General features: G+C 33.8%; 1 protein-coding gene across 1 annotated transcript in view; it reads left to right on the forward strand.

Moving 5' to 3' along the window:
- HSD17B3 (hydroxysteroid 17-beta dehydrogenase 3) overlaps nt 1–25,286 on the forward strand; it is a 48,629-nt gene extending 23,343 nt beyond the window's left edge. The window contains exons 3-11 of the mRNA XM_051996854.1: nt 2,605–2,680; nt 4,558–4,665; nt 5,819–5,886; nt 9,067–9,102; nt 13,489–13,523; nt 16,083–16,164; nt 18,078–18,143; nt 21,322–21,471; nt 25,015–25,286. Coding sequence (XP_051852814.1) covers nt 2,605–2,680; nt 4,558–4,665; nt 5,819–5,886; nt 9,067–9,102; nt 13,489–13,523; nt 16,083–16,164; nt 18,078–18,143; nt 21,322–21,471; nt 25,015–25,125 — 732 coding nt within the window. The 3' untranslated portion in view covers nt 25,126–25,286. The remainder of the gene's footprint in view (nt 1–2,604; nt 2,681–4,557; nt 4,666–5,818; nt 5,887–9,066; nt 9,103–13,488; nt 13,524–16,082; nt 16,165–18,077; nt 18,144–21,321; nt 21,472–25,014) is intronic.
- The last annotated feature ends 1,347 nt before the right edge of the window (nt 25,287–26,633 follow it).

Below are 26,633 nucleotides of genomic sequence, written 5' to 3' on the forward strand. Positions count from 1 at the left end.
TACTATGCTTTTAAAAATTGGCTCCTGCAAAATCTAGAAACTTTTAATGCAACTTAGGCAGCCTTTTATTCAGCTGGTTACATTAATTGAGAATTGTTGCTAGGATGACTTCCTCTCTCAAATGTGTCTCTCTCACTAATTGCTTAGGCTTTCTCCTATAAAAGAGAAATGCCTTGATAATCACTTCAGAGACTTCAAACCACTTGCCCCATACTTCCTATTACTTGAGTGTCTTTCTTTCAGTTCCCAAATTGAAAAGAAAGATGATGTCACTTTCTTTCCTTTTCTGTGCATTGTTCAACACTATGAATAATTTCCTTCCAATCATAAGTTAGTAACCAAATTCTTTTACTCAATCAATTACCTTCTCATCTTTTGACAGGAACAACAATATTCAATTAGTACTGAACCATGCTTTGATAACTTTTATAGTTTTTAACAAAAGCTTTGTCAGATCAGCTTATTCCTTCAATGAGCCAATGCCCCCTCCCACCTCTAATGCTTTTTCTCTGCTTTAAACGTTTAAATATATATATTTTAAAGTATAGACCAGTTTTAAAATGGTGTTTAGGAATTTCTTCATTCCAAAAATTAAACTTTAATAATAGAAATAGAAAAAACCCCATCCAATTTATTGACATACTTTATCCTTGTTGCAGATATACTCAAATTGACATTCAAAAATGAGGCTATTTCAAAAAAATTATTATTGCTTATATGAATGGGTAGAGTAAGAGTGAGATATATGAATAATATGGATTTTTAAAATAAAATATATCTTTGTTTTTGACCTGAAATACAGTTATTATTTATAATTAGGTTTTATTTTCAAGTTGCTTCTTAGATTCATATTTCCAATTCATTCCTACAAGCATTAATTTTTTACCTACTATGTAGCACAATGTATCGGACATTGGGTTTGGAATTAAGAAGACATCTGTCTGACTATCAACCTCAGATACCTGCTAGCTGGACAAGTCACAACCCTACTTGCTTTAGTTCCTCATCCGTAAAATGAGGTGGAGAAGAAAGTGGCAAACCATTCCAGTGTCTTTGTCAAGGAAACCCTCCTAAAGAGTTACAAAGACTTAGACATGACTGGAAAATGACTAAATGACAACAATAATATGTACAAGGCACTATGAATAACATTGGGACTACAAAGACAAAATTGGAAATAGCTCTTGCCCTCAAGGAGCTTATATTCTTTTGAGAGGATGTAACATTTATAAACATGATAATTTGAAGATAAAGGGCTAAATATGTAAAGATGGGAACACCATCATGTATTTTTCTATGTTACTCCCACTTATGTAAACAACATTTTCAGGCAAATCCAGTTTTAGAATTTTGCATTTGTATAGTCAAATGAAATTGTTCATAACAGTATACATGTTTTGGTTTGTAGCCAGACTTGTGCAGTGGAAAGATATGGTATCAGAGAATGTCAGACTGAATCTTGGATTGGCTACTTACTACCATTTGTGACATTGGCCAATTTCTTTACCATCTATGCAGCTCAGTTTCTTTATCTGTATAATGAAGAAATTGGACTAGATAATTTCTAAGATTTTTTTCCATCTCCAAATCTATGGCCTTATGGATATCAGCATTTCAGGACTTTAATTTTGCTATTTTATATTATACAATGAGTTAACTCGCAGATCCTAGTCTCAAAATCACATAGAAAGAACAAATGTAACTTTTTGGTTATGAGATATAAGTGACCCAGACCTCTTTTTTTTCCCCTCTCTGATTCTCTGTCTCTCTTTCTCTGTGTTTCTCACATTCTCATTTTTTTTTTTTTACTTTGAATTTTCTTATACCACTTGACTTCATTTCTAGGAAGAGACTAGATTAATAATTTAATTATCTCTTTCAGAACTCCAACATCAGCTTAAAAGATGTTGAGTTATTTTGTGGAGATCATTTGGACCCAGTACATCCTGAACTCTCTGACTGCCTTCAATTACCTCCTGCTCCCTAAATGCAGATTTGCTCAAGGGACAAATCTGACTCCATCAGGATCCCCACTAAATTCCTGAAATGTACTTTTAAATTGTTCAAGGATCCCAACTTGAATTACATTCCTGCTCATCTATCAATAACACACTAATATATCTCATATTTACACATTCCACTGACACTTATACTAGATGACAAACCCACTACTTGCATATACTTGAGTTAAATAATTATGCCCTCTGCTTCCATACATTCACTCATGCTACAATTTCACAAACAAGAGTCATATTCCACATGGTGATGATGAAAAAGATAATAGCTAGCATTTGTCTAATGCCTTAATTTTGCAAAATGTTGTAGACATGTTAACTCATTTGATGATCTCTTCTATCAGTTAATACTGCTGGGAAAATGTCCTGTCATTCACTTGGGAGTCTTTTATTTAGTGCTTTGTCCTTCCATATTCCATGTACAACTATGTCACTATCTGATTTTGAGAACCTCCACAGTCTAATAGTAGGCTTAAGCAAGGACTTTATAGTGATTGCTATAATAATACAACTGCAAAGTCTTGAATTTATCTGTTAAAACAAGAAGCTGTTCCTATTGATAATCTTAATTTTTTTTAAACTTCTCTAGCTAGCAAAACATGGATTAAATATTGTAATGATCAGCAGGACACTTGAAAAACTCCAGGCAGTTGCAAAAGGAATTGGTAAGTGATAATTAGTAATAAAAAGAACCATTTTGAGGATAATAGAACAAATCTGCACCTCTGAACAGGTGTTCAGCCTATTACCTGAAATGATTATCTTTGATACATTTTCTCTAGAGCAGGATTCTCTGAAGTGATGATCCTGAGTGTGACATGTCTATGGGAAGGTGAATCTTTTTTCATCCTTCCTCCACCCCTTCCATTTCCATCTCCCAGCTGCCTACCTATACATCTCTTGGCTTATAAAATAACCTGCCTTGATTTTCTGGCTAGACATAAGAAGAAACAAATATTGATGATGTCAAGATTTGGGCAATCTTTATGTCTTCCTTATGTCACTAAAAGATAATTTAACTGGGAATGTCCCTACTATTAAAACACTAAAATCCTCCATTGAAATTGCACCTATTTTGGAATAGAAAGATTGGCTTCTTATGTCCATTTTTTAAAATGTAGGAATATTGCATGTCCTGTGCAATCACAGAATATTGTGTACACACCCATGTTACCCTCCATCATTTTAGGTAATCTGTTCAAGATTCAAGAAATGGTAGTTTTAAATTTCTTCCCCCAATAGACCTGGAAATTTAAAAGCCCTAGATAAGACAGAAATTCTATGAAACTGCCTATTCCCTGAATCTTCAAATAATTGAAAATATGAATTCAATTTTATCTCCAAGGGGAGCACAGTAGTAACAGCACCCCAAAATTGAAACTATTTTTGTATGATTTCAATTACAAATGTGCTAATGCCCTGAAATAATCTGAAGTCTATGGTTTCATCATCAAATTAAAGTGTTTTACAGTATGATGTTCATTGGAGAATATACTTAGATCATACAATCCATCTGATCAGTTTAAACAATTTAAAATTGTACCTGTTAGCTAGGGAAGGGGGTGGGGGGAAGGAGGGGAAAATTTGGAACAAAAGGTTTTGCAAGGATGAATATGGGGAAAAATTACCCTTGAATATGCTTTGTAAATAAAAAGCTTTAATAAAAAAATTTAAATTGTCTTCAGTTGGCTAAAACTCCTTTCATATGGTGTGATAATAACTGATACAAAATCAAAGGTAGTGATAGCACCACTCAAAGGCATAGTCTTAAATTAGCTGATGAAGATAAAGAATTTTGGTTTTCTGCACAGGAAACAATGAAGTTTGAGTTTAATGCCTGATGATGTTCTCTTCCTTGTAAGAGAATTCTGAAGTATAGAGTGTTCAGCATATTATCTGACAGAGAGCAGGTGCATAATAAATGCTTATTGGCTGATGACTTCAATGACTCTAGGAAAGACTGATAACTTTGTACAATTCTCTCATTTAAATCTAATTCACTTGCAAGTCAAGATAATTACCCCATGATGTCATTGGTCCTTTTTAAAAACAAAGGACAAACAGCTTTGACTGATTGACTATCATTTTGTTTAGCTAACTTATTTGCAATATTTTTTGACACTAATAATATGTATATATGTACATACACAGTCACACACATTTAATCACATCACCATAAACTATGCACCTTAAGCAGCTACAACCTTGACTCTGTCCACAAGACAACAGAATGTGAATTAAAGGTAGACAGGATGTGTATAATGATCAGGTAAGTGGTACCATAGTAACTGATTATAGCTACCAGAATATATTATCCTTAACAGATCGAGCAAGTCTTGTTATTTGCAGCAATTTATTTTATGTACTAATGGAATTTATGTTTTATGTCTTAATAAAGAGAAAGTTTCATTTTAGATTCCTGTAGTGGAGTTCTCCTTCTAACTGTCTTCTTTAGGAATAATTTGAAAAGAGATGGAGGAAGAGATTAAGGAAGAGATCAGGGCCTTTTTTTGAAGAGAACTTTTTATTCTTATTTTTGCAGAGCAAACAACAGGTAGTCATGTAAAGATCATACAAGCAGACTTTACCAAAGATGACATATATGAGAACATCAAAGAGAGCCTTCAAGGATTAGAAATTGGAATTTTGGGTAAGCTTTTTTAGGAATGCAAAATTTGTATTGATAACAGTGTAAATTTGCCTTAATAATTATCTGACTAATGTTTATAGCTTCATTTACTAAATGAAAACATAGCTACATTTTAGATTATATTCAATTTTTTAGTTGTTCACACAAATGAAAAAGAATAGTGACCTCAACTTTCTGAATGATAACTTATATTTGTGTATGTGCTCTGTTTCACAAAGCATTTTATATTTTGTGCATTTCAGGTGTTATTTCATTTGTTCCACGATAGCCCTATGAGAGGATGATGTAAATCATACTCATTTTATAGATAAGGAAACTGAGACTCTTAGTGGTTAACTGAGGCTAGGAAATGTCAGCATTTAGATTCAAACACTGGTATTCTGAGTCAACTTCAGCATTTTTCTCCATTAGGCTTTACCTTGTGCCAACTAGAAAACTTCCTTATAATTACAATAAAATATTACACATTATGCTTCCTCTTTCTCCTCATCTGCCCTTCTGCTGATGTTAACTTTAAAATATTTAGTAAGCACATATTGATTATCACAAGAAGTTGGGGTGGCAAACAGAAGCCAGTTTAAGCATAAAATGTTGCTGTGAATCTTTTGGAAAGTAGGTAATTCACATGTGGGTAATTGAGGGTTGACTCAATTAAAAAACATTTTAATAGTTAAAAAATGTTATATTATGTTATTTTTTTAAAGCATGGGATGAGAAAAGGGGGAGAAAAATGTCACCATTTGACCTGAGCCATTGATTTTGGGCTTGGAATCCTACATCACAGCTTACTTTTTTTGTGATCATGGGCATGGCACTTAAACTGAGATTCAGTTTCCTCACCTGTACAATATAGGCATAATAATACCTATATTACCACACAGCAGGGTGATAAGGAAGGTGTTTTGCAATTAAAGTTCTATAAATGTTGCAGTTATATTATCTCCCAGTGATATAAATCTAAGTTATATTTGGGAAGAAAATCCCTCTTTTCTCTGATCCTTAATAGTAAGGAATATGTAGATGTCAATCAAATATACTTTTTTTTGGGGGGGGAGGTTTAAAAATCCTAACTTTGAGGAAAATCAGATTATTAATCTGTTTTCTATATCTCAGGTATACCTCTATACCTTTAAATTCTTCCATTTTCTCATAGTTAATAACGTTGGAATGGTCCATAATTATCTCCCAAGTCATTTCCTTAGTGGACCAGATAAAATACAGGTCAGTAGATTTGGTTTCTTATTTATAGACTATTAATCTTACCTGGATAATCTAAGATCTCAAGTATGGGGAAATTGGACCACATCTGGTTTGTTCATTGCCCAAATTGTAAGCTAAGGGAAATTTGTCTTTGATGACCTCTCTCTATTTTTGCTGTTCCTTCCTCACTATCTCTACCCTATACCAGAACCAGAAATTCATAGTGCACTGCTCCACTCCAGGAGTCCAAGATTTTCTCCCAGAAGTCCAGTATTCCATAATGTAGTAATCTAGCAACGCTTATCCTTTCTAATAAAGCACAATCTTTGGACTCATTCTGCCAACCTTTACTATCAGGTCGGGTCTTGAGAGTGAGGCTACTATTTGTCTCTCTCCAAGTCTAGTAGTAACTCAGAAGAGTTGAGGGTGATTTTTTAGTACTATATCTCACAAGCCCCACTACTGTTTCCTTTCTGCAAATTGATTGTCAGCTGATATTTACTAATCAGTCATTTATTGCATCTACCCCATGCCTGGGGATCCAAAGAAAGCCAAAAAACAAGTTTCTCCCTTTCAGTAGATCACAATCTAATGGAAGAGTCATTATACAAACAACTTTGTACAAACATACTATATACAGGATAAATAACAAATAATCAACAGGGAAAGATATTAGAATTAAGAGGGATTGGGAAAGGCTTCCCATTCAAGGTGGGATTTTTAGTTGATACTTAAAACCAGGATTTATCAGCAAGAACAGTTGATGCTTCCTCCCTCAACCAACCAAAATCTTTCATCAGTACATATAGAATAAAATGGAATATGGGCTTAAGCATAAAGCATATGTAGCAAAGGACATAACTCATAAGTTTCTGGAAGTCCTTTTATTCTTTCATGAAATTTCCCATAGGTGTAGTGTATTTTTTCTGTTGGCTTTTTTAGTTTTAGAGCTGCATTTCTTCAATATGTTTAGTTTGTTCTTGACTCTCATTGTAGATACTAAGGCCAGTGGCTGCACTCCCAGGTTCATTGCTAGGATGTGAATGAGAAATCACAGTCATCTGACTCATCACGGTTCATAAGACAATTTTCTGGTCAAGGATCTATTCTCTGGTCTTTCTATCTCTTCATTCAATTCTCTTTCAAGAACTTGGTTAAAAGTACTCTATCTTTATATGTCAGTAGAATTCTAACTTGTTTGTTTATACAAAACCAACAGGATTTGCCTGATTTGGTTTAATGTACTGGTGCAAAACAAAACTTAATTATATAAATGTTGTAGTTATTTTATTACTTAGAGATATAAATCCAAATTGTACTTGGGAAGAAAATCTTCCTGTTCTCTGGTCCTTAATAATAAAATATATGTAGATTTTGATTGATCAAATGTACTTTGTGAAGTTTAAAAGTCCTAATCTTAAAAAAAAAAAAACTAGATAGGAGAAAAATTGGTTTGATGAGCTAATTGAATCAGTCCCCAACTTTATCCCAATATGAGAACCTATATTGTTAGCCTTTTCCTTTTCTTTCCACAAATAAAAACTTCAAAGGCAAGGCTCTTTTATCAACTATCCAAAGTGAAAATCTGGTAATCTGAAAAATGAATCTGCAGCAATGGATAAAAGAAAGCAGACTAACTCCTTGACTTTCTCTCTTTTCCCAGTTAAGACATGGTTTTATAATGTATAGTAATGCCAATAGAATTTCACAATAATGTCACTAATACACCAAAACCATAGCCTACTATAACATACTTTTTTATTTATAATATTTGTTTCCCTCTATGGAACTCACTACCTGAAAATATTATTTAACATAATATTTTGTATTCTCATAGAATTTCATATTATATTATAGAATTAATATAGAATTTATTATTTGTAATTTTAAATTGTAGGTAAGGAAATCTGTGTAGAGATTTTAACAGTGATCTTCTGACATTCCTTTCTCAACTTTTATTGTCTAACCCAGGCTAAAAGTTCCTTTTATTTCATTAAATGGGCAAAATGACATCGTGGAAAGAGTACTTAGCTTGGAGCCCAAGTACCATATTCCATTGCTATATTATACCATTTGTGTAGGGTAGTGGACCAATCTCAATTGCTGCAGGTCAAATATGTAACTGCATGGCTAAGTCTAAGACACATATCACCATTCCTCAAATATCCTCTAATTTAATTTTTAAAAAAGAGATGTATTCAATACCTATTATGTAAGGTACTGTTCCAGTTTCTGGAGATAGAAAATTGCAGGGGCAATCAGGAAAGACATCATTGAAGAATGGCACAAAACTGAGACTTGAAGGAAGACAAAGATTTGTTTTTGAGAGGTAAACATGAAGAAGGATTACATTCCAGATATGGTGAATTGCTTACATAGGCGAGAGAAAGGACTTTTGCATTCTGGGAATAGCTATTTAGTCCAATTTGACTGATTTACAAGGTAAGAGAAAAGCAGAACTACAGGGGAGGGGATTCATTTTATAGATGAAAAAAATGGAAACTCAGAGAGGTTATGATTTTCCTAGTATCACATAAGCACAGTATTGAGATTTGGAACCAAAGTTTTTAATCTCAAAATTCAGTGCTTTTTGCACTGCACCATACTGCCTTCTTGCTCCTTTCTTTTGTAGGCTATAGGTAAAGAATCTTTTTTTTTTAAAAATCTTTTTCTTTCTGATGTAATAGAAGCCTTCTAAAATAATAATAATATTAATAACTTGCATTTATACATCAATTTCAGATTTGAGAAGTTCTTTAAGAATATTATCTCATTTGTCTTCACAACAATCTTGGGAGATAGGTGCTATTATTATCATTCCAATTTAATAAATGAGAAAACTGAGGCACAAAGAATTCAAGTGACTTACTCAAAGTCATACAACTTGGTAAGCATTTGAAGCTAGATTTGAACTCAGGCCTTCCTGACTCAAGGTCAAGTACTATATCCACTGTGCAACTTTTTAATTTTCCAGTTAATGCTCACCATAAGAGATGGCTCAGTGCTAAAATAAGGATGGTAAACAGTGGAGCAGTGAACACAGAAAGAGAAGGTGGAAATACTTATTTTGCAATGGGACTCAGGAATAGCTCAAATCCTACCTGATTTTATTTTAGTCCACAATCCTCTTCCTCAGAATAAACCATGTTGTATAAGCCATTTTCTCAAGTGAGTGTAAAAATTAATTGTTGTTTATTACAGAACCTGATCCACTGCAACATCTCTTCTGTAGTTAAGGTAAATGCCAAATATATTCATTCATCATTTGAGTATTTATTACACATCTAATATATGAAATACACTAAACTGGGCACTGGGGTCAGGAGTAGATAGTGGGTGTGCGGGTTTGGGGGAAAAGGAATGAACTTAGTAAGACTTTGTGTTCTCTGTCCTCAGGGAGTTCACTGTCCGATAGAGAAAGATAAGATACCTATCTATTTATCTATCTATCTATCTATCTATCTATCTATCTATCTATCTATGTCTGTCTCTCTTTGTGTATATACTTCTAGAAGCCATTATTTCCTGGATATGAGTTCTCCCTCCAACCATTCATATTGATATTTCTCTTTGTTAATTGATAGTTACTGACATCGCTTTGCCAGAAAATTTTGCCACCAATGAAGACCTTCCTAATCTAGAATCACTAAATTCTATGTATTTTTGAGCTATGTGTTGAAGTTTTATCTTCTGTGAACTTCTATTTTTGTATATACTAGTTATTCTCTCTAAGACATCTAGCATAGTCAGTCTTTTTTTTCCATTTAAGTTTAGACCCTTCATCACATCAACCTCAAAATGTTGTTTGGCCACTTTCTTGATCTTTTTGCTTCATATATCTCTCTGTCTTTACTTGATCTGAATCTCCATTTCAACTATACAAGTTAATAAATGTTTATTAAGTGTCTACAGTATGCCAGGAACTGTGCTAAATGCTGGGGATACAAAAAGAGATAAAAGATGCCCTCCAGGAGCTCACAATCATATAGAGGAGAAAACATGCAAATAAATAAAGTCAGTTCTATCTAGGATAAATAAGAAATAACTAACACAATTAAAGCACTGGAATTAAGAAGGATTGGGGAAAGTTTCTTTTAGTTGGGATTTAAAGAAAGGGAGGTCAGTAGTTAGAGTGGTCCAGATATGAGGAACAGCTAGAGAAAATTCCCAGAGCCTAGAAAAGGAATGTCTTCATAGAATAGCCAGGACGCCATATATGTCATGGTATTTATTTTTAAAATTTAAAACTATTAATTTTATAATTAATATTTATCATTAATTATTAATATTTTGTTAATATATAATTACTATTATACATAATTATTAATTAATTGATTGATAGTTATTAAATGTCAGCATTTAAACAAAAAGGTCAATGGCATTTTCAAATGCCTAAGACCTGCATGACAGTAGACTCATGGTTTGTATGTCCTTGGAAGAGGAATATTCCTGAGAGTAGCAATTAACTCTGATTAATAAGTGGAGTTTAGAAGGAGAAGTAAGATCACTCTAGGGAGGGGCTGAGCATGCTACAGAGACTATTCCTGTGCCCAGATCACTCTTAATCTTGGATAATCTAGATTAAAGGATCTAGATTAGAGATTCCTTGTAAAATGGGATGAGATTTAATCAAGATTGAGGAGAGATAATTCAATAACCTTCAAGGGAATAAAGTTGGAAATGAGGACTTAATCTTGTATAATCTAGATTAAAGAATCTAAAATTTGAAATAAGGACTATTTCCCCAATCATTGGTTATTAATAATCTTTTTTTCAACTTTTATATCTCATATGATATATCTGTATGCATAAATTGGATATAGATAAGTACACACACATATTCATATTCTTAAAATAACTCTTAGCTGTTGTTTTAACTTTTAGAATCAGCTTTGGCTTCTTCTAATAACAATAACAATAAAAGTAATGTTGTTGTTCAATGACCCCATTTGGAGTTTTCTTAGAAAATGCTGCTTTCTTTTCCAGCTCATGTAGATGAGAAAACAGGCAAACAGAAATTTGAATTCAATTCTTACCGATTCCAGACCTGGCACTCTACCAAATGCACCACCTTGATGCTCAATAAAAATAATAATTTGCATTTATATACTGCTTTAAGATTTACAAAACACTTTATACATACTATCTCATTTGATGCTTATAACTTTTTGATATAAGTACTATTATTATCCCACTTTACATAGGAAGAAACTGAAGCTAAGAAGTTGTATGTTGTCACCAGGATCATATAAGTAATAAGTATCTCAGGCAGAACTTGGACTCTTTTTCTTTCAGATCCACTCTTTCCATTAGTTCCTGAGCTCCTAAGACTGACATAATTCTTATATAGTGTTATTCCTTTATATTCAAGCCCATTTACTGTTCTTTGCTTCTGTTTTCTTTAGCTTCTTTATGGTTTCAATCCTGGGTGTCCATGTTAGTTTTTGTTTGTTTGTTTTTCAGCAGTTCCCCCATTTCTTCCTTTTTAGAATCATTTCTTCTGCTCACTCACTAATTTCTCTTTCAAATATTAGGATGTTGGATCCTGCCTCTGTCATTTTTTCAGAGCCCTTGGGAATGTAACCACTGTGTACTTGGTACTGCAATAATTAAAAGTAGAGATTATTTTGGGGTAGAAAATAGAAGGATAGCTAAGAAAAAAGATAGAATGGCCTCTTAACCTGTGTGTCTGGTAAATAATACATTGACTAGAAATTAGGAGCTTTGAGATGGTCATAGTATTGTAAGATTTAGAATGAAATAAAGGAGTTTGAGATCATCTAAGAGCCCAAAGTGGGAAGGAAACAAGCCCAGAAAGAAGTTACTTGCTTATAGTCACAGAGACAGTAAATTAGCAGAACTGGGATTTAAATCCAGGTGTTTTCTTATTGGAAATCCAAAGTTCTTTCCAGATCATCTTATGGTTCAATTGGAAACATGTTGTTCAATCATTTCAGTTATATCCCACTCTTTGTGACTCCATTTGTTTTTTTCTTGGCAAAGATATTGGATTGGTTTGCCATTTCCTTCTCCAACTTACTACACAGATGAGGAAATTGAGGCAAGCAGGATTAGGTTACCCAGCTAGTAAGTGTATGAAATTATATTTAAATTCAGGAAGATGAATCTTCCTGACTGCTGGCCGAGAATAGTGCTACAACATAGTCTAAGTCTATCGTAATTTTTTCATCCATCAAAAAAGTCTGGTAGATTTTCTGTGGCGACCTTTGGGACCATTGAGATTTTTGTCTCACTGTAAGCAAAATACCTTTAATGAAATTGGAGGAATTTAGAAATGATTAATCCTCCTTGGGGTTTCAGAGTGATGATCTTGGATTATTGTGAATTTTCCCTGTCTTCTATCAAAGACCAATCTTGCAAAGGCTCTATATTTTATTGAATAGACCTAACCTAAACCCAATGACATTAGTGGGTACTGGACAAACTTCAAAATCCAGCCACTTGTTGAGTCTTATGTGGAGAGCCAGCCCAGAGACAATTATGAAGTAAACAAAGTTAATGATCTTAGTTTTTCCTTCCATGAAACATCTTCCTCAATTAATTCCTTTTCCTTTGAGGCACTCAGTGCTCTTACTTCCCCATGAGATCCTGTCTAATTTTAGTAAGGATGTGAAATGTGTGATTTATACTTCATCATGGATTTAGCTATTAAGACAAGATGTTAACCATGTTATCTTAATATATATTAATAATATCTTAAGCTTACAAAGTGCCTTAGAGTTTACAAAGTTCTCTCTTCACAATAATCTTATAAGGGATCATCCCATTTTACAGATGAGGAAAATGAAGCACAGAAAGATTAAATCAATATGTACCTTACCTCATTGATAGTGTTACAGCTCGGATTTGAATCCAAGTCTTCTGGATCTGTTTATAATTGTTTTTGTGATCCTATGGTTGTCTTACACATATTTCTAGTTTTTAGAAAATAATAATAAACTAACAACCTGCATATATCATTTTAAGTTTTCAATAACTATTTAATTTATATTTAAAATATTTAATAAAAATAAAACTAAAATACTTAGCATTTATATAGCACTTTAAGATTTATAAATGTTTTACATATATCATATCCTCATAACAACCTAGGAAGTAGATACTATTTTTATTCTCATTTTATAGATGAGGAAATTGAGACTGAGAAAATATAACTGGAACAGAGGTTCTTCATTTTGTTGTTGTTGTTGTGGACCCAGGAATGATCTGGTGATAAATGTTTTTCTCCCCAAAATAATATTACAAAAATGATTGCCAAACTCCAACCAGGGATGGATGAATATAAATATATATATATATATTTGCTCTTCTAATATATGAATGCCTTGAAATCTATACATAGAAAGTATCTCTGGACCTTATATTAAGAACTCCATAATTAGAGAGGTTTTCCAATTTCCATTCCTTTAAACCTCTTGGGGGATATATTCTCTTGTTAGCTCTAGACTGGTATTTTCACAATTTTCCCAAAATTTCTTGCAATCTTTATCAGTCTTGTTGCAGTCTTATTGAAAGGATTAAGACCTCTCTTCATCTCCCAATCCTCCCTGCCCTTACTCTCTAATATCTTTGGCAATTCTTAACTACTGTTATCTCTCTTAGATGACTCGCTTGATTCTGAAAGACATGGAAATAAGGTAAGTCCTAAGCCAGCCAGTCCCTTTCTATGTTCCAAGTTTAATTTTCTGGCAGATTGCCCAGCTATTTATGGTCTCAACCCAAGAAATTTTAGAACTTAATCTCCCAGGGTGCTGATACCTGAGACTTTTGATTCCTGCTGATGGTACTGTTTTAACAAATGATAGAAATAATGATTTTTTTTTTTAAAAGTAGACATAACACTCTGCACCAACTTTTCATAAGGACTCAAGTATTGTATAAGTCAAAATACTAAAATGGTAGATTGGTCTTTTTAATTCACACTAAATTCCATATTTCAAGGATCTCTGGTTTCAAGTCAAATTAATTAAACCAACATTTATTAGGCATATTCCTGGCTAAACTTGGAGATACAAAGGCAAAAAACAAAACAGTTCCTAACCTCAAGAGTCTGGGATAGGAGGGGGACACACACACACAGAGAAGCACATACAAATATGTATGTATGTATGTATGTATGTGTATATATATATGTCCGTACAGATATGTATATATAAAATATATATAAAACACACACACACACACACACACACACACACACACACACACATGCACACACCTCCCACAATGGATAGAGCACTAGTGTTGGACTTGGAATCATATAGACTGAAATTCAGATCTTCCCCCAGACACTAATTGTGTGATCCTGATTAAATCACTCATCTTTATCTGATAATTTCTTTATCTGCAAAATAAGGATTATATGACACCTACCTCCCAGAATTGTTGTGAGAATAAAATAATATAATAATTGTAAAGCATTTAGCATAGTGGCTGACATATGGTAAAAGTTTTTAAAATTATTACTATTATTTTTACATTATTGTTACTATTATTATTACATTATGTATTATAGCCATTTGAAAATTTATAACTAATATACTTTTCTCTGAGATGATCATCAGTCAGTGAATGGCAAATTTTCTGATTTTCACAGGAAAAAATATTTTGGACTTATAATTTCATTCTTAGGATCATTAAGAACCTTAAAAGCCTTTAGAAGTCATTTAGGTTGTCCTTCCATTTAGATTTTATAGATGAGGCAACTGAGACCCAGAAAACATAAATATATGCCCAAGTTCACATAAACATATCAATGGAAAAACCTGGAATCAATGAAATTCAATTCTACAAATGTTAATTAATTAAAATTTATTAAATATCTATTGTATGCTGGGCAGGGTTTGGGGCACATTTGATATTCATTGCTCAAGGGGAGCTATTTTCTCATTAATTTGGGAATGTTCTTCAGTGACAACCCATCTATGCCCCCAATGCTGTGCTACTATTGTCTGTGTTCTTCCAAAAGTTCACTACAAATGATCCTCCCAACATAGTAGATGCCTTATTCATTTTTTTCTGATATTGAAAGGGTACCAGTGCAGAACTCTATCTGTCATCCTTTGATCAGCCCTTCTTTTTATTACATAGTTTCCTTGCTTCTATCGTCCAATGGAATTCCTTGTTGTTTTTATATATAGAATGCTCATATTTATAGTGTGTGACTTTCTATTGTGTTCTGTGGGATGCTCATTTCTTACTCTTTAGAGACAGTTATATATCATAATTCATTGCCATTATTGAATACCTATAAGTAATACTTGAATAAGTATTCAATACAAGTATTGAAAATATTGGCCTTTGCTTTCTTGAGGACCTGAGATTCAAAAAAACTTCAAAATTTCCTGAAAACAAACCAGCCTATTGTCTTCCTATTATTCAACTATGGACTAGTTCATGCTATCAGCATTATTTATCTGAGACATACAATTATTGGATAAGTTAATTAGGGTGCTCATCCCTAAGTTCATGTTGAAATCTGATCAATGGACTTTCTTCATCCCCTGTTTTTTTCCTGTGTGATTTGAAAGGTCAGACTCTTTTGAGTAATTACAGATCTCTTCTAGAAGGCTCTGGATTGTTTTGGGAATTGATACAATAGCATTTCAATATTCAGCATAGAGTCTAAACCAAAGAATATATGCTCTATGAAGGCAGGAACTGTTTTCATTTTTGTCTTTGTTTCATTAGTATTGTTCCTTGTATACGTTAGGCACTTGATAAATTATTTCTTAATTGAATTGAATTGAGAGATCACATGGAATTTATTTTTAAAAAGAAATTTCTACTTTAAAAATAAGGCAAACGAAATTGGAGACATTCTGTAATATTGCCTATGTTAGATGGCATTGGAAATAGCACGAGTCCATCTTGACCATCTGGAATTGGTTACCAGAAATACTGTGAAGGCTTTTATTATATCAAAGTTGCTTCTGTGACCTGATCCCACAGTATGAACCCCAAAGATGACATTGTAGATATTGTAAGTTCAACAAACACTTATTGGGGGATCCTGGTTATTAAAGGGGCATGGGTGAAGCCATTTTATAAGATTTAAAAGTAATGTAGTTAATACAAATGGGAACAAGAAGGACTGTGTGGCAATCCCTATGAGCCTCAGTTATTGCTTTTTTTTTTTTGTACATGATGGAATCTTGTCACAAATTTGTGTGAAACTTTGCTCATTTTGATTTCAGGCGGAAAGGATTGATTCTGAATATCTCCTCAGGGGCCGGTCGATTCCCTTGCCCATTATATAGCCTATACTCATCTACAAAAGTGAGTGAGAGTCCAATTTGGTGCCTTAGTATTTATCAAATAGAATGATTTTGCATAGATTCCCCTTTATTTTTTCAGTCTGATTTATGGGAGATTTCAAAATGATTTCTCATAGACTCATCTAGTTTAGAATGTAATCCAGGTAGAAAGAATTTACAAATTCAGGTTAAAGGTTCAGATTGAAATTGCTACTGAGATGAGTTCTGGGCATGTTAGGCTGAGGTTTCTAAGAAAGAAGTTAGTTTCTCCCTCTCAATAAAAGTCATTGGACCATTACTAAGTCCCTACTGTGTGGTAAATACTAAGGGAAATACAAAGATTGATGCTTCCATCAACAAGTTTAAAAACCAATAAAGAAACTTATAATTTAGTAGCACTGATGTGACACCAAGAGGTTATCCAATCACTAAAAGGGAAGAGGTTAGCAGGGATGTCTACAAAGTCACAAAATAAGTCTAAGATAAAAAAAGTGTTACTGTATAATCAGTTCAGTTGTGTCTGACTTTTATTGACTGAAGTGGTTTACCATTTCTTTCTCCAGCTCATTTTACAGATGAGCAAACTGAAGCAAACGGTTAAATGACTTGCCCAAGATCACATAGCTAACCAGTGTCTGAAACCAGATTTGAACTCAAAAAGATGAGTAATATATGAAAGAAGAATATAAATAAAATGCATTGAGTTTTTCCCACTAAAAAGAATTATTTCCCTATTATTGGAGAGTTCTTTCCAGTTTAAGGCAATAGAAATATCTCTGTGAAAATCAACACTTATTCATAATTGCTTAATTGCTATCTGTACAATTTGCTGAGCATACAACAAAAATTACCAAGTATCTACTTGTAGAGGGCTGGAGCTATTGAATCAATGCACTGAGGTCAGGACTGCGGAGTGCTTGAGGCTAACTACTGATTGGACAATACTCTATGGGCATATGCTTGGAAAATGGTCCTTTCCATTATCCATACTGGCTCAATGATTGGTGTATAGAGGATTGTAGGAGGGACTAGGGATGGAGTAAAGCTAGCCAGGGACACACTCTGGGGGATAGACGAGGAGAAGGCGGTTGTGGAGATTCTGCTTGCATTATGTTCAATCCTGTGTCTAAGACCAAAAATAAACGTTAAGGACTTTTGCTTATCCTTACTCCAGCTGATTCTGGGGTGTCCTGGGTGGTAGCATGATCGTTACACCTACTATGTGTAATATGCTGTACATAAAAGATGAAATATATCATAGACCCTCCTTTCATGGAGACACAAGACATAAATACATAGGAGTGAAAAGTCCCCATCAGAGACAGTATACTGGGGTTGGAATCAGGAAGACTCATCTTCCTGAGTTCAAATCCAGCCTCAGACATATACTAGCTGTGTGACACTGGGTAAGTCACTTACTCCTGTTTGCCTCAGTTTCTTCATTTGTAAACTGAGCTGGAGAAGGAAATGGCAAACCACTCCAGCATCTTTGCCAAGAAAACTCCAAATGGGGTCATGAACATAACTGAAATGACTGAACAGTAGCCAAAAAGAACAGAATGTGATCAGAGTGTAATTAGAATTATTATTTGGAAAGAGAACAGAGTACAGTGAAAGAGAGTTATATGAAATAAGAAGGGGGAAAGTAGGTTGCAGTGAAATTTTGGAGAGCCCTAAATGCCAGTTAAGAAGTTTGTATTGAGTAAAGGATATGGGAGAGATTTTCGTAAAAATAGACACAATTTTGTAAATAGAAAAAAATTATAAAATAGATACAACTGGAGATAGGGGATAAAGGAGAGAGAAAAATGAAAGCTAATACTGAGGTTTTCAGGGTTGAAAAAAGGAAGTTCCTTTGGAATCCCTTCTAGAACTTGTGTGTCCTTGGGCTGGTAGGAGAGAGATTTTTTGATAACTAATTCCTTTTCTTTCTAGGCTTTTGTATGTACATTTTCCAAAGCCCTGCAAGCTGAGTATAAGGAGAAAGGAATAATTATACAGGTGATGTATATGGTGCAACTTCACAGGATCTTGGGTTTGAGTTTTAATCCTTGTACCATTTTAATCTTGTGACATACAAAACTTCTGTGTGATTTGGCCTCATGTTTATTAAAGGGTAAGTGTGCAGAGAAGAGTATCGAGGGAGAAGGATACTGCCCCTCTATCAGTTCTTTGAGATCCCTTACTTTTCATAAAACTATATATTTAGAACTAGAAGGAACCTATAGACTCTTTATTCTAACCTCCTCACTTTATAAATAAGACAAATGAGTTTTAGAGGTCAAGTAACTTGCCTGTATGACCTTATCATATAGGTAATAAGTACTCAGGTCTTTTGACTTGCCCATCTGGTGAGGTAGTAGCCCAATTATCTTCAATTCAATTGTTCAATAAATATAATTCAAAAATTATATAATTGCATCTACTGTATATAAGGAATTGTGCTAGATACTACCTTCACTTTTGGCACTGTTATTGTTCCTGTTGCAGGGGGGATAAAAGTAAGATGAGCATAGTGGGAGTGATCATAATTGAAGAATACATGGATGCCCACCAAAATAGCATATTATATTATCTTACACATTCTCTTTTTCTCTAGAAAAACATTTTTCTCATCCCTACTTTTTTATACTTAATAATATTTTATTTTTCTCCAATTACATGTAAAGATAGTTTTTGTAAGATTTTTGAGTTCCAAATTTTTCTTCCTCCTTCCCTTCCCCTCCCCAAGCCAGCAAGTAATCCAATATATGTTATTCATAAACAATCATGTTAGACATAAGGGGAAAATTTTTTCTTTATTACTTTATTACTCTCGTTCTCCATTATATTCTCATAGGTGATAGTAGGGCAAGTAAGAGTGGTAGGGAAGATGTGAGACAGAAAAGGGCAGAAATATGATGGATTCTGGATAGTTCCCATAGGAAGAAAGGAAGGGAGGTAAGGAGGAAGAAACATTTAAGTGCTGAGTTTGTGCTAAACAATGTATTTAATTCTGGAGATACAAACAGAAAAAGCAAGATAGTTCCTACTCTCAAAAAGCTTATAATCAGTTTGGGAGAAACAACATATACATGAGAATCCTGCTTCAGGGAAGGTCCAGAAAAATCTAATAGTGAAACCGAAAGTCAGATGGTGAGGCTTAGGGTGGATTGGAAGATCAGATGACAGTGCCTGGAATAATTAGTTGTTTGTTCTTCATTCTCCAAGAGGACCATGACATCAGGATAGTGATGTCATGCTATGTCAAGTTACCAGTCCCATTCTTCTTTGGATCCATTTAGGTCCAGTGGTAAGATATATATCAGGACACCTGGAGATGATCCCAGACACAATGGGAGACCTTGATCTTTTTAAATTAAGCTAAGGTCTTTCACAGATCTTAGTTTGTCCAAGGAAACATCCATTCCAACCATTGTGGCTAGCCAATCTGATAGGCATAAGATTTTTCAAGTTGTTTTTATTTGCCTTTCTTTAAACAATGACTCAGGGCATTTCCTATTCATGAACCTGGTAGGTAATATATTCCTTGGTCTTCTAATTTTCTTGTGATATCTATCTCCCTTTATATCTAGGATTTTGACCATTTTGTTTCCATTTTGACCTTATCTTTGTACATGGTTTAAGGTAATGGTCTATGCCCAATTTCTGCCAAACTGTTTTCTAGTCTTCTCAATAATTAAAAAAAACCCAAACAAATAATGAATTCTTATCCCCAAAACTTAAATCTTTACATTTGTCAAACATAAAGTCACTATAATCCTTTATTACAATGTATCATGTATATTCTCTGTTCCACTGAAATATCTTTTTATTTCTTAGACAATATCAGAAAATTCTGATTACTTATTACTTTCATAATATAATTTGAAATCTGTTACTGTTGAATCTCCTCCCTTAAATTTTTTTTTCATTAGTTTTTCCCTCGGGCACTTTCTCAGCCATGACAAGGGACCCCAACTATGGTGTTCCAAAACCACTATTGTTCCCTCTGGGTGGTTGCAAACAAGCTCTTCCCTATACCCTGGAACCAAAACCAGGGAGTCTACTTTCCTGCAAGTGCCCACAGCCAGCAAAGTCCCTCATCCATCTTCTCCCGCACTCACTGGGTCATTGGTCATGTGCTTGATTATCTTGATTACTCTATTGTCAGACATATTTCTATATTTGTGGGGGAATACACGATAAAGCGATTGGAAGGGAGATAAATCATAAGCATATTGCTAATATTATAGGTAAGAAGTTTTTTCATAGGTGTATTAGTTGGTTGTAACAGAAACGTGGGTATGAGGCTCTGACTCATAGAAAAACTATGGTAAGGAGGAGTGTTTTTAGTATAAAGGAAATGGTGTTTATATGAGTGAGATTGGGGGTGAGGGATGGTCCTAGGAATACTCCTTTTCATCTGTAACCACGACAGCAAAAGGTCCTTCAATCTTTCCCTATTAAGCTTTCCAACCTCCCCCTACCACACACACATACACACTGTGAGATGAAAGTTCCTGAGATACTGCCAACCAAGTAGCCTCCAGTGCTTGTTTGTTGATTCAATGGAGTCTAACTGAAGGTGTTTATACTTCACTCAAGCCAAACCCTCACCCCTGGAGGGTGAGTCTTTGTGAAGCCCTCTCAAATTGTCTTCAGAGGTCAGTTGTTTTGCCCTGACTTTTATTTCTGCCACCCTAAGTTCACTTTGAAGTTATGTTCTGTCTTTTTTTTTTCTTTTGGAGGAAATTTGGAGAGCCTGGAGTTTTTTAAGCTACTCCATCATCTTCTCAAACTTTTTTGACTCCATAGTTGGCTCTTTCTCCATTATATTATGCTGATTCTCTGGAGAAACTCTGGGGATTTAAAAAAAATCAAAATAAAATAAATATATTTAATGACAGTCTTTACCCTCAAAGAGGTTATTTACATTGTACTGTGCAGAAACAGAAAGAGGAAGATATGATATCATGATAAGAACACTGATGAGAATGTTTTGTATATATTTATTGTACATTGTATCCTCCATTAAATTGTAAGCTCTTTGAGAGCAGATACTGTCTTTTGTTTCTCCTTGAATTTCCAATGTTTGGCACAGTGATTGGAATGCAGTAGGTGTTTAATAAATATTTATTAGTTGATTGATTGATGGACTGCAATGGGGCAAAGGTCTATTTTCTCTTCCTTGTTTTAGGTGGTGACACCTTACTCTATTTCTACCCCAATGACAAAGCACATCAACCCCAACAAAATAACGAAATCAGCAGATGAATTTGTTAAGGAATCCTTGGATTTTGTTGCAGTTGGAGATGAAACTTGTGGTTGCCTGGCTCATGAAATCTTGGTAATTTAAAACTCATTTTTTTTTAAGAACAATGATTGAGGAAAGGTGTATGGGACATACTGCTGCATAGTTGCATTTCTCTGATTTTTGATGTAGTTAATTCACAATTGGAATTCTTCTCTAAAGCTTCAGCATGACATGGGATCCTTTATAACATAGGTTCTTGATAACAATGACAGGGAAAGGACAAAATTCCTTTCAAGATGGAAAAGATTTAAAAATGGAGATGGAAAAAAAATTATGTAATCTAAGAACAAGGTTTTTTTGTTTGTTTACCAATTTCAAGCTGGATCACAGTCAAATAGTTTTCTGGCAGGAGATAAAATTTTCATTTTTAGCAATTCATGAAAGTTGGTAGAAGGAATACGCATACCGTGAAGTCACAAATTCTTGCAGTAAGAAATGATTAATTTTGCTTAATAGGGTTAGCTGAATAAAGTAATGTATAAAGTGCTTGATCTAGAGTCAGAAAGATTTCAATCCAGCCTCCCATATTTACTAGCTGTATGATCCTTAATCTCTATTTGCCTTAGTTTTCTCATCCTTAATATAGGGCTAATAATAGCACCTATCTCCTAAAGTTATCATGAAGATCAAATGAGACACTATTTGTAAAGTGCTTTGCAAATCTTAAAGCTCTCTTTCTATAAATGTTATTAGTTATTAAAAGAAAATTTCAGGGGCACCTAGGTAGAATAATAAAGAGTACCAGTTCTAGAGTCAGAAGAATCTGAGTTCAAATATAACCTCAGACATTTGACAGCCATATTACCCTGGACAAATCACTTAATCCTAACTGCTTTTCCAAAAAAGAATAATTCAAGTTATTAATATTTTAAGGGGTTAAACTCTTCTAATTCTTACTTTTTGAGGAATATGTTGCTGATATCCAAAATTGTAAGAATGGTGTTCTAAAATTTAGGATTTTTTTGAATGGATTCATAAAGACATTCCCCATAGAAACAGTGCTATATAAGTGATAATTAGTTCCCCAAATAAGTCCATAGAAGTCTGTTTATCCATGATGAAGCTGACTCATAGAGTAATGGATTTGTAGTCCAGGAACCTCAAATTCTTGCTCTTCTACTTATCCTCTCTGTGACTTTATGCAATTCATTCAGTCTCTATAGTACTCAGTTTCCTTAGCTATAACCTTAAGTCATTTCCCTTTGGAAATCTGATAAAGCTTATGATAAACTAAAATAATGATTTTAAATGATTGAGGCAAATGTTTTCACTTAAAGGTTGGTGGAAATAAAGATTTTTTTCCCCATTCAAGTTCTCAGATCCTTGGTCATCTGTCAATGGGGATCCCAGGTTAAGATCCCAGGTCTAGATCAGTAGTTCTCAAACTTTTGTTCTCAGTATATTTATACTATTAAAAATTATCAAGGATATATCCAAAAAGTTTTTGTTTATGTGGATTATATTTATAGATATTTACCACATTAGAAATAAAAACTAATTTAGAATTTGTAGATTTTCTGAAAGGGTTTAAGAGAACTCCTAGGAGTCTCTGGACACACACTTTGAGAACTACTGGTTTAGAGAACCTGCTAGATTGAAATCAATGACCATAATCCTCAGATTTTCTAAGATTTAAAACTTTATTTATTTATTTAAAACTTAATTACAAAATAGAAAAAGAAAAAAGTTGCTATGTATATTGCCATATGAACATAAGAGAATATTCAAAATATAAAGCAATAAATTTCCATTTCAAGAAAGCTTTTATAATAAATACTATATGTTGTGTTCAAAGCTGTCCATCTTTGCTTTCTTGCAGGTTTTCTTTTGTTCTCTGTTGTCCACTTTTTACTTTATTCTTTTTTTCTACCTTCTGGGATATTTATATGTATGTACGCATATGTATATTATGTATATATATTCAGATTTAATTGATATATTATTAATATTATATTAATATATAGACACCTATAATCATAAGCATATATGTTTATATACATCTATGTAAGACTATACTGTTTGTTTGCTGCTTCTCTGAAGGTGGATAATATCTTCCTTCATAAGCTCAAGTATTTCCATATTTGTCTAAGTCCATAGATTCATCATAGCTACCATGTAAAAATGGTTTCTAAGAGAAATTTTTTTCCAAGTTCAAATTCAGAACATCAGTTAGGGAGAACTAGGGATTCCTCCTTCTTGCTCTCTGTGCCAACCATAGTAACCAGCAGAAAACTTCACATGATGGAGAGGGAATCTCAGGTAGGAAAGAGGAGATCTAGCTCTTCAGTAGCAGAACCGGTAGTTTAAGTCTTTGGCAAGCATTGTGAAAGGTTGAGATCTTCAGTGGTAGTGGGAATAAAGTAAAAAAAAAATAGGAAAGAGTACAAACCAGGGCAATGGCAATTAGCAGGATAGCTGGGAAAAACAGTGCTAGAGGCAGTGCTGTCGCAGAGAGAAGAGGTATTTCTATAGTCTATGAGCTGGGTCTTTTCTGTCTAGAATGCTCTTCTTCCCCTTCCCCTTATAAAACCCTCTACTTTCTTCAAAACTCGGTTCCAGAATTATCTTTTATTTGAAAATTTTCCTGCTTTCTCAACTGCTGTGCCCTCTTTCTATAACTTACTTTTTATTTATTCTGCTTATACTTATTTATCTTTATATTGTCTTTAAGGGGTTTGTTCTCTGAGAGCTTGTAATAATTCACTTTTGTTCTTTCATCTCCAGTGCTTAGTATAGTTTTTGGCATATGGTAAATGCTTTAAAAAATGACTATTGGATTGATTGAGTGAATACAGTTTTAATTCTGTACCCCACCTCAAATCCAGTTTATATTAAATTTTAGTAGTTGTGTTTTTTTTAATGTATCTCCTGACTTTTTTTTTTATTGAAAGATATCTCATTACAGGGGTACAAGTCTATAAGGGGAGGAGCAATCTAATGTTTGAGTCAAAATTAATTTAATTAGATATTCAGACAGTCAGTTCTTTTGAGTTAAGACTTTGTCCCCTTTTAATAATGTAAATACTTTTAAGGGAGATACTTATCAAACTAAGTATAAATAATTGATTATTAAATGTTTGGTGTTCAGCTTGGGGTTTCAGACCAGACTTTAATAGAGAAAGTGAATAGGGAAAGATGTTCAGAGATTGGCTCATGAGGAAAAAGGGTATAAAAACAGAAGGTAGATCATCTTCTCTTGATCATTTTCACATTAACAATTTGGTTAAATACAATTTGGCAAGCATTTACTGATTGGCTACTATAAACAAGACCATAGATTAGATGCTGGATCCTTACCCAATTTGACCAAGGCTGACCTTAGAGTCATCTGAAACAGTTAATATGAATTCCTAAAGTGACTGGATTGCTTTCATGGAGTAACTCAAACACTGGGAAAGTCAGATTCAATATCTTCAAGTGATATCAATAATTTGGAAAAAAAATGCTAGCTATGAAATTCTATGAACTGAGAATTTTTTTACAAGTCACATCTATAATCTAAAAATCTCTCACTTGTCAACTTAATTGCTTTTACTTCCTCCTGAAGACTAATATTTGTGTTTTTGATTTGTGAAGGCACACCTCTTAGACTTGATTCCTTCCTGGGTAATCTACAGCGATCTGGTTCAAAATATCTTTCTGATCCATTGCACAAATTATCTAAAACAAAATTCTAATATCCAATAAGTAACTCTCGGGGAGGAAGTCAATGGATACACCCAGCAACACCACTCTTGGTGGTTGCCTGAAGACCAGCAGAAGCCGTAGTCCTCACTTCACTAACTTGAAGTTGCTGCTAGTAGACCTTGTAGATGTTTAAAATATTAAATAATTTTGCTTCTCCTCGAGTCTGGACATTTATTTGGACAGCTAAAGAGTGACAGAAAAGTATGAATGGTTAAAAAAAAGCGTGACTTTAGACTTTGTGTGAGCATGAGAGAAAAGATGGGGACATTTGTGGATAAGAAATTAGAGTTCCATTTGAATAGATCACTAAATCATAGTAACTCAAGATTTTGAAAGGACCCCAAGAGGCCACATACATTCCATCCAGTACTTGAAGAAGAATCCTTTGTACAACACACACAATTAAGTTGTCATCTATCCTTTACTTTAACAACCTAGAGTTTCAAATTCTAATCTATTCTCTAAATGATGTAGTGAAAAAAGAAATGAATTCACAGACATTGAGTTGAATCCTCAATTGATAATTTAATAGCTGTGGGACCTATTGAAAAATCACTTAATTTCTCTGAATCTTGGTTCCTCATCTATTAAACGGGGCTGAAAATACTTCCTTTACATACTTCATGGGATCAAGATGAATAAACTGCTTTATCGAACCCTTAAAGTGCCCTCAGGATTGAACTGTTTCTGGAGCTGTTCCTTAGCATCTTGTTTTAGCTGTTGGGAAGATTGAGCCAGAACTACCCATTTAATCACACCATTGTCAACAAAATAATGCAGACGTTTGTCAACAAAATAATGTCATAGGGAGCCAAAGAGGATCAGCCAAGAGCCATAATTCTTTTTATTAAGTTAGAATTTATCTGATGGGGAGGGGATGGAGGTGGGATAGGAAATGGCAGGAAGATTTTAAAATTTTCATATGCATATAATAATCTGACTCATGTGATTACTGCCCTCTACTGGTTCAAAAGAGGTATTTGCTATTTTCACTGGGATCTTGAATTCTCTACCAAACTGCATTAGAAAATGTAACTTGGTGGGGATTAATTTTATAGAATGTATGAACCAGTACCTATTGGACACAGTGTTAAGGAGAAGCTTTCTGTGCTAGTATCTGTGATCTTTTGCAAGTAAATGCAATTTTTCGTTTTTTTCTCCTATAAAATAATGGGGTTACATTAGGTGATTTCCAACATCCTTTTCAGGTCTAAAATTCAATTTGCTAAAGTCTGGTTCAATGCTATTTTTTTTTTTTAGAATTCCCAACAAATTCTGATTTTAGATTTTCCTTGTAGATCAAATATCATCTTTCTATTTTTACATCATGGGTCTCAAGAACAGTATTTTTCTTTGAATAAAAAACTCAAAAGTGTTACTCTGTTATACAATAACTTGATCAGTTCACACCTAGTGTCCAAGAGTTGTCATTTATTCTCCTAGGGAAATACTTCATAGGTATGCTTTATAGCTTTCATAAAAAGATAGAGTCAAGGGCTCAATCAGAG

Source organism: Antechinus flavipes, chromosome 1 (genome assembly GCF_016432865.1).
Source record: "Antechinus flavipes isolate AdamAnt ecotype Samford, QLD, Australia chromosome 1, AdamAnt_v2, whole genome shotgun sequence".
Taxonomy (NCBI): domain Eukaryota; kingdom Metazoa; phylum Chordata; class Mammalia; order Dasyuromorphia; family Dasyuridae; genus Antechinus; species Antechinus flavipes.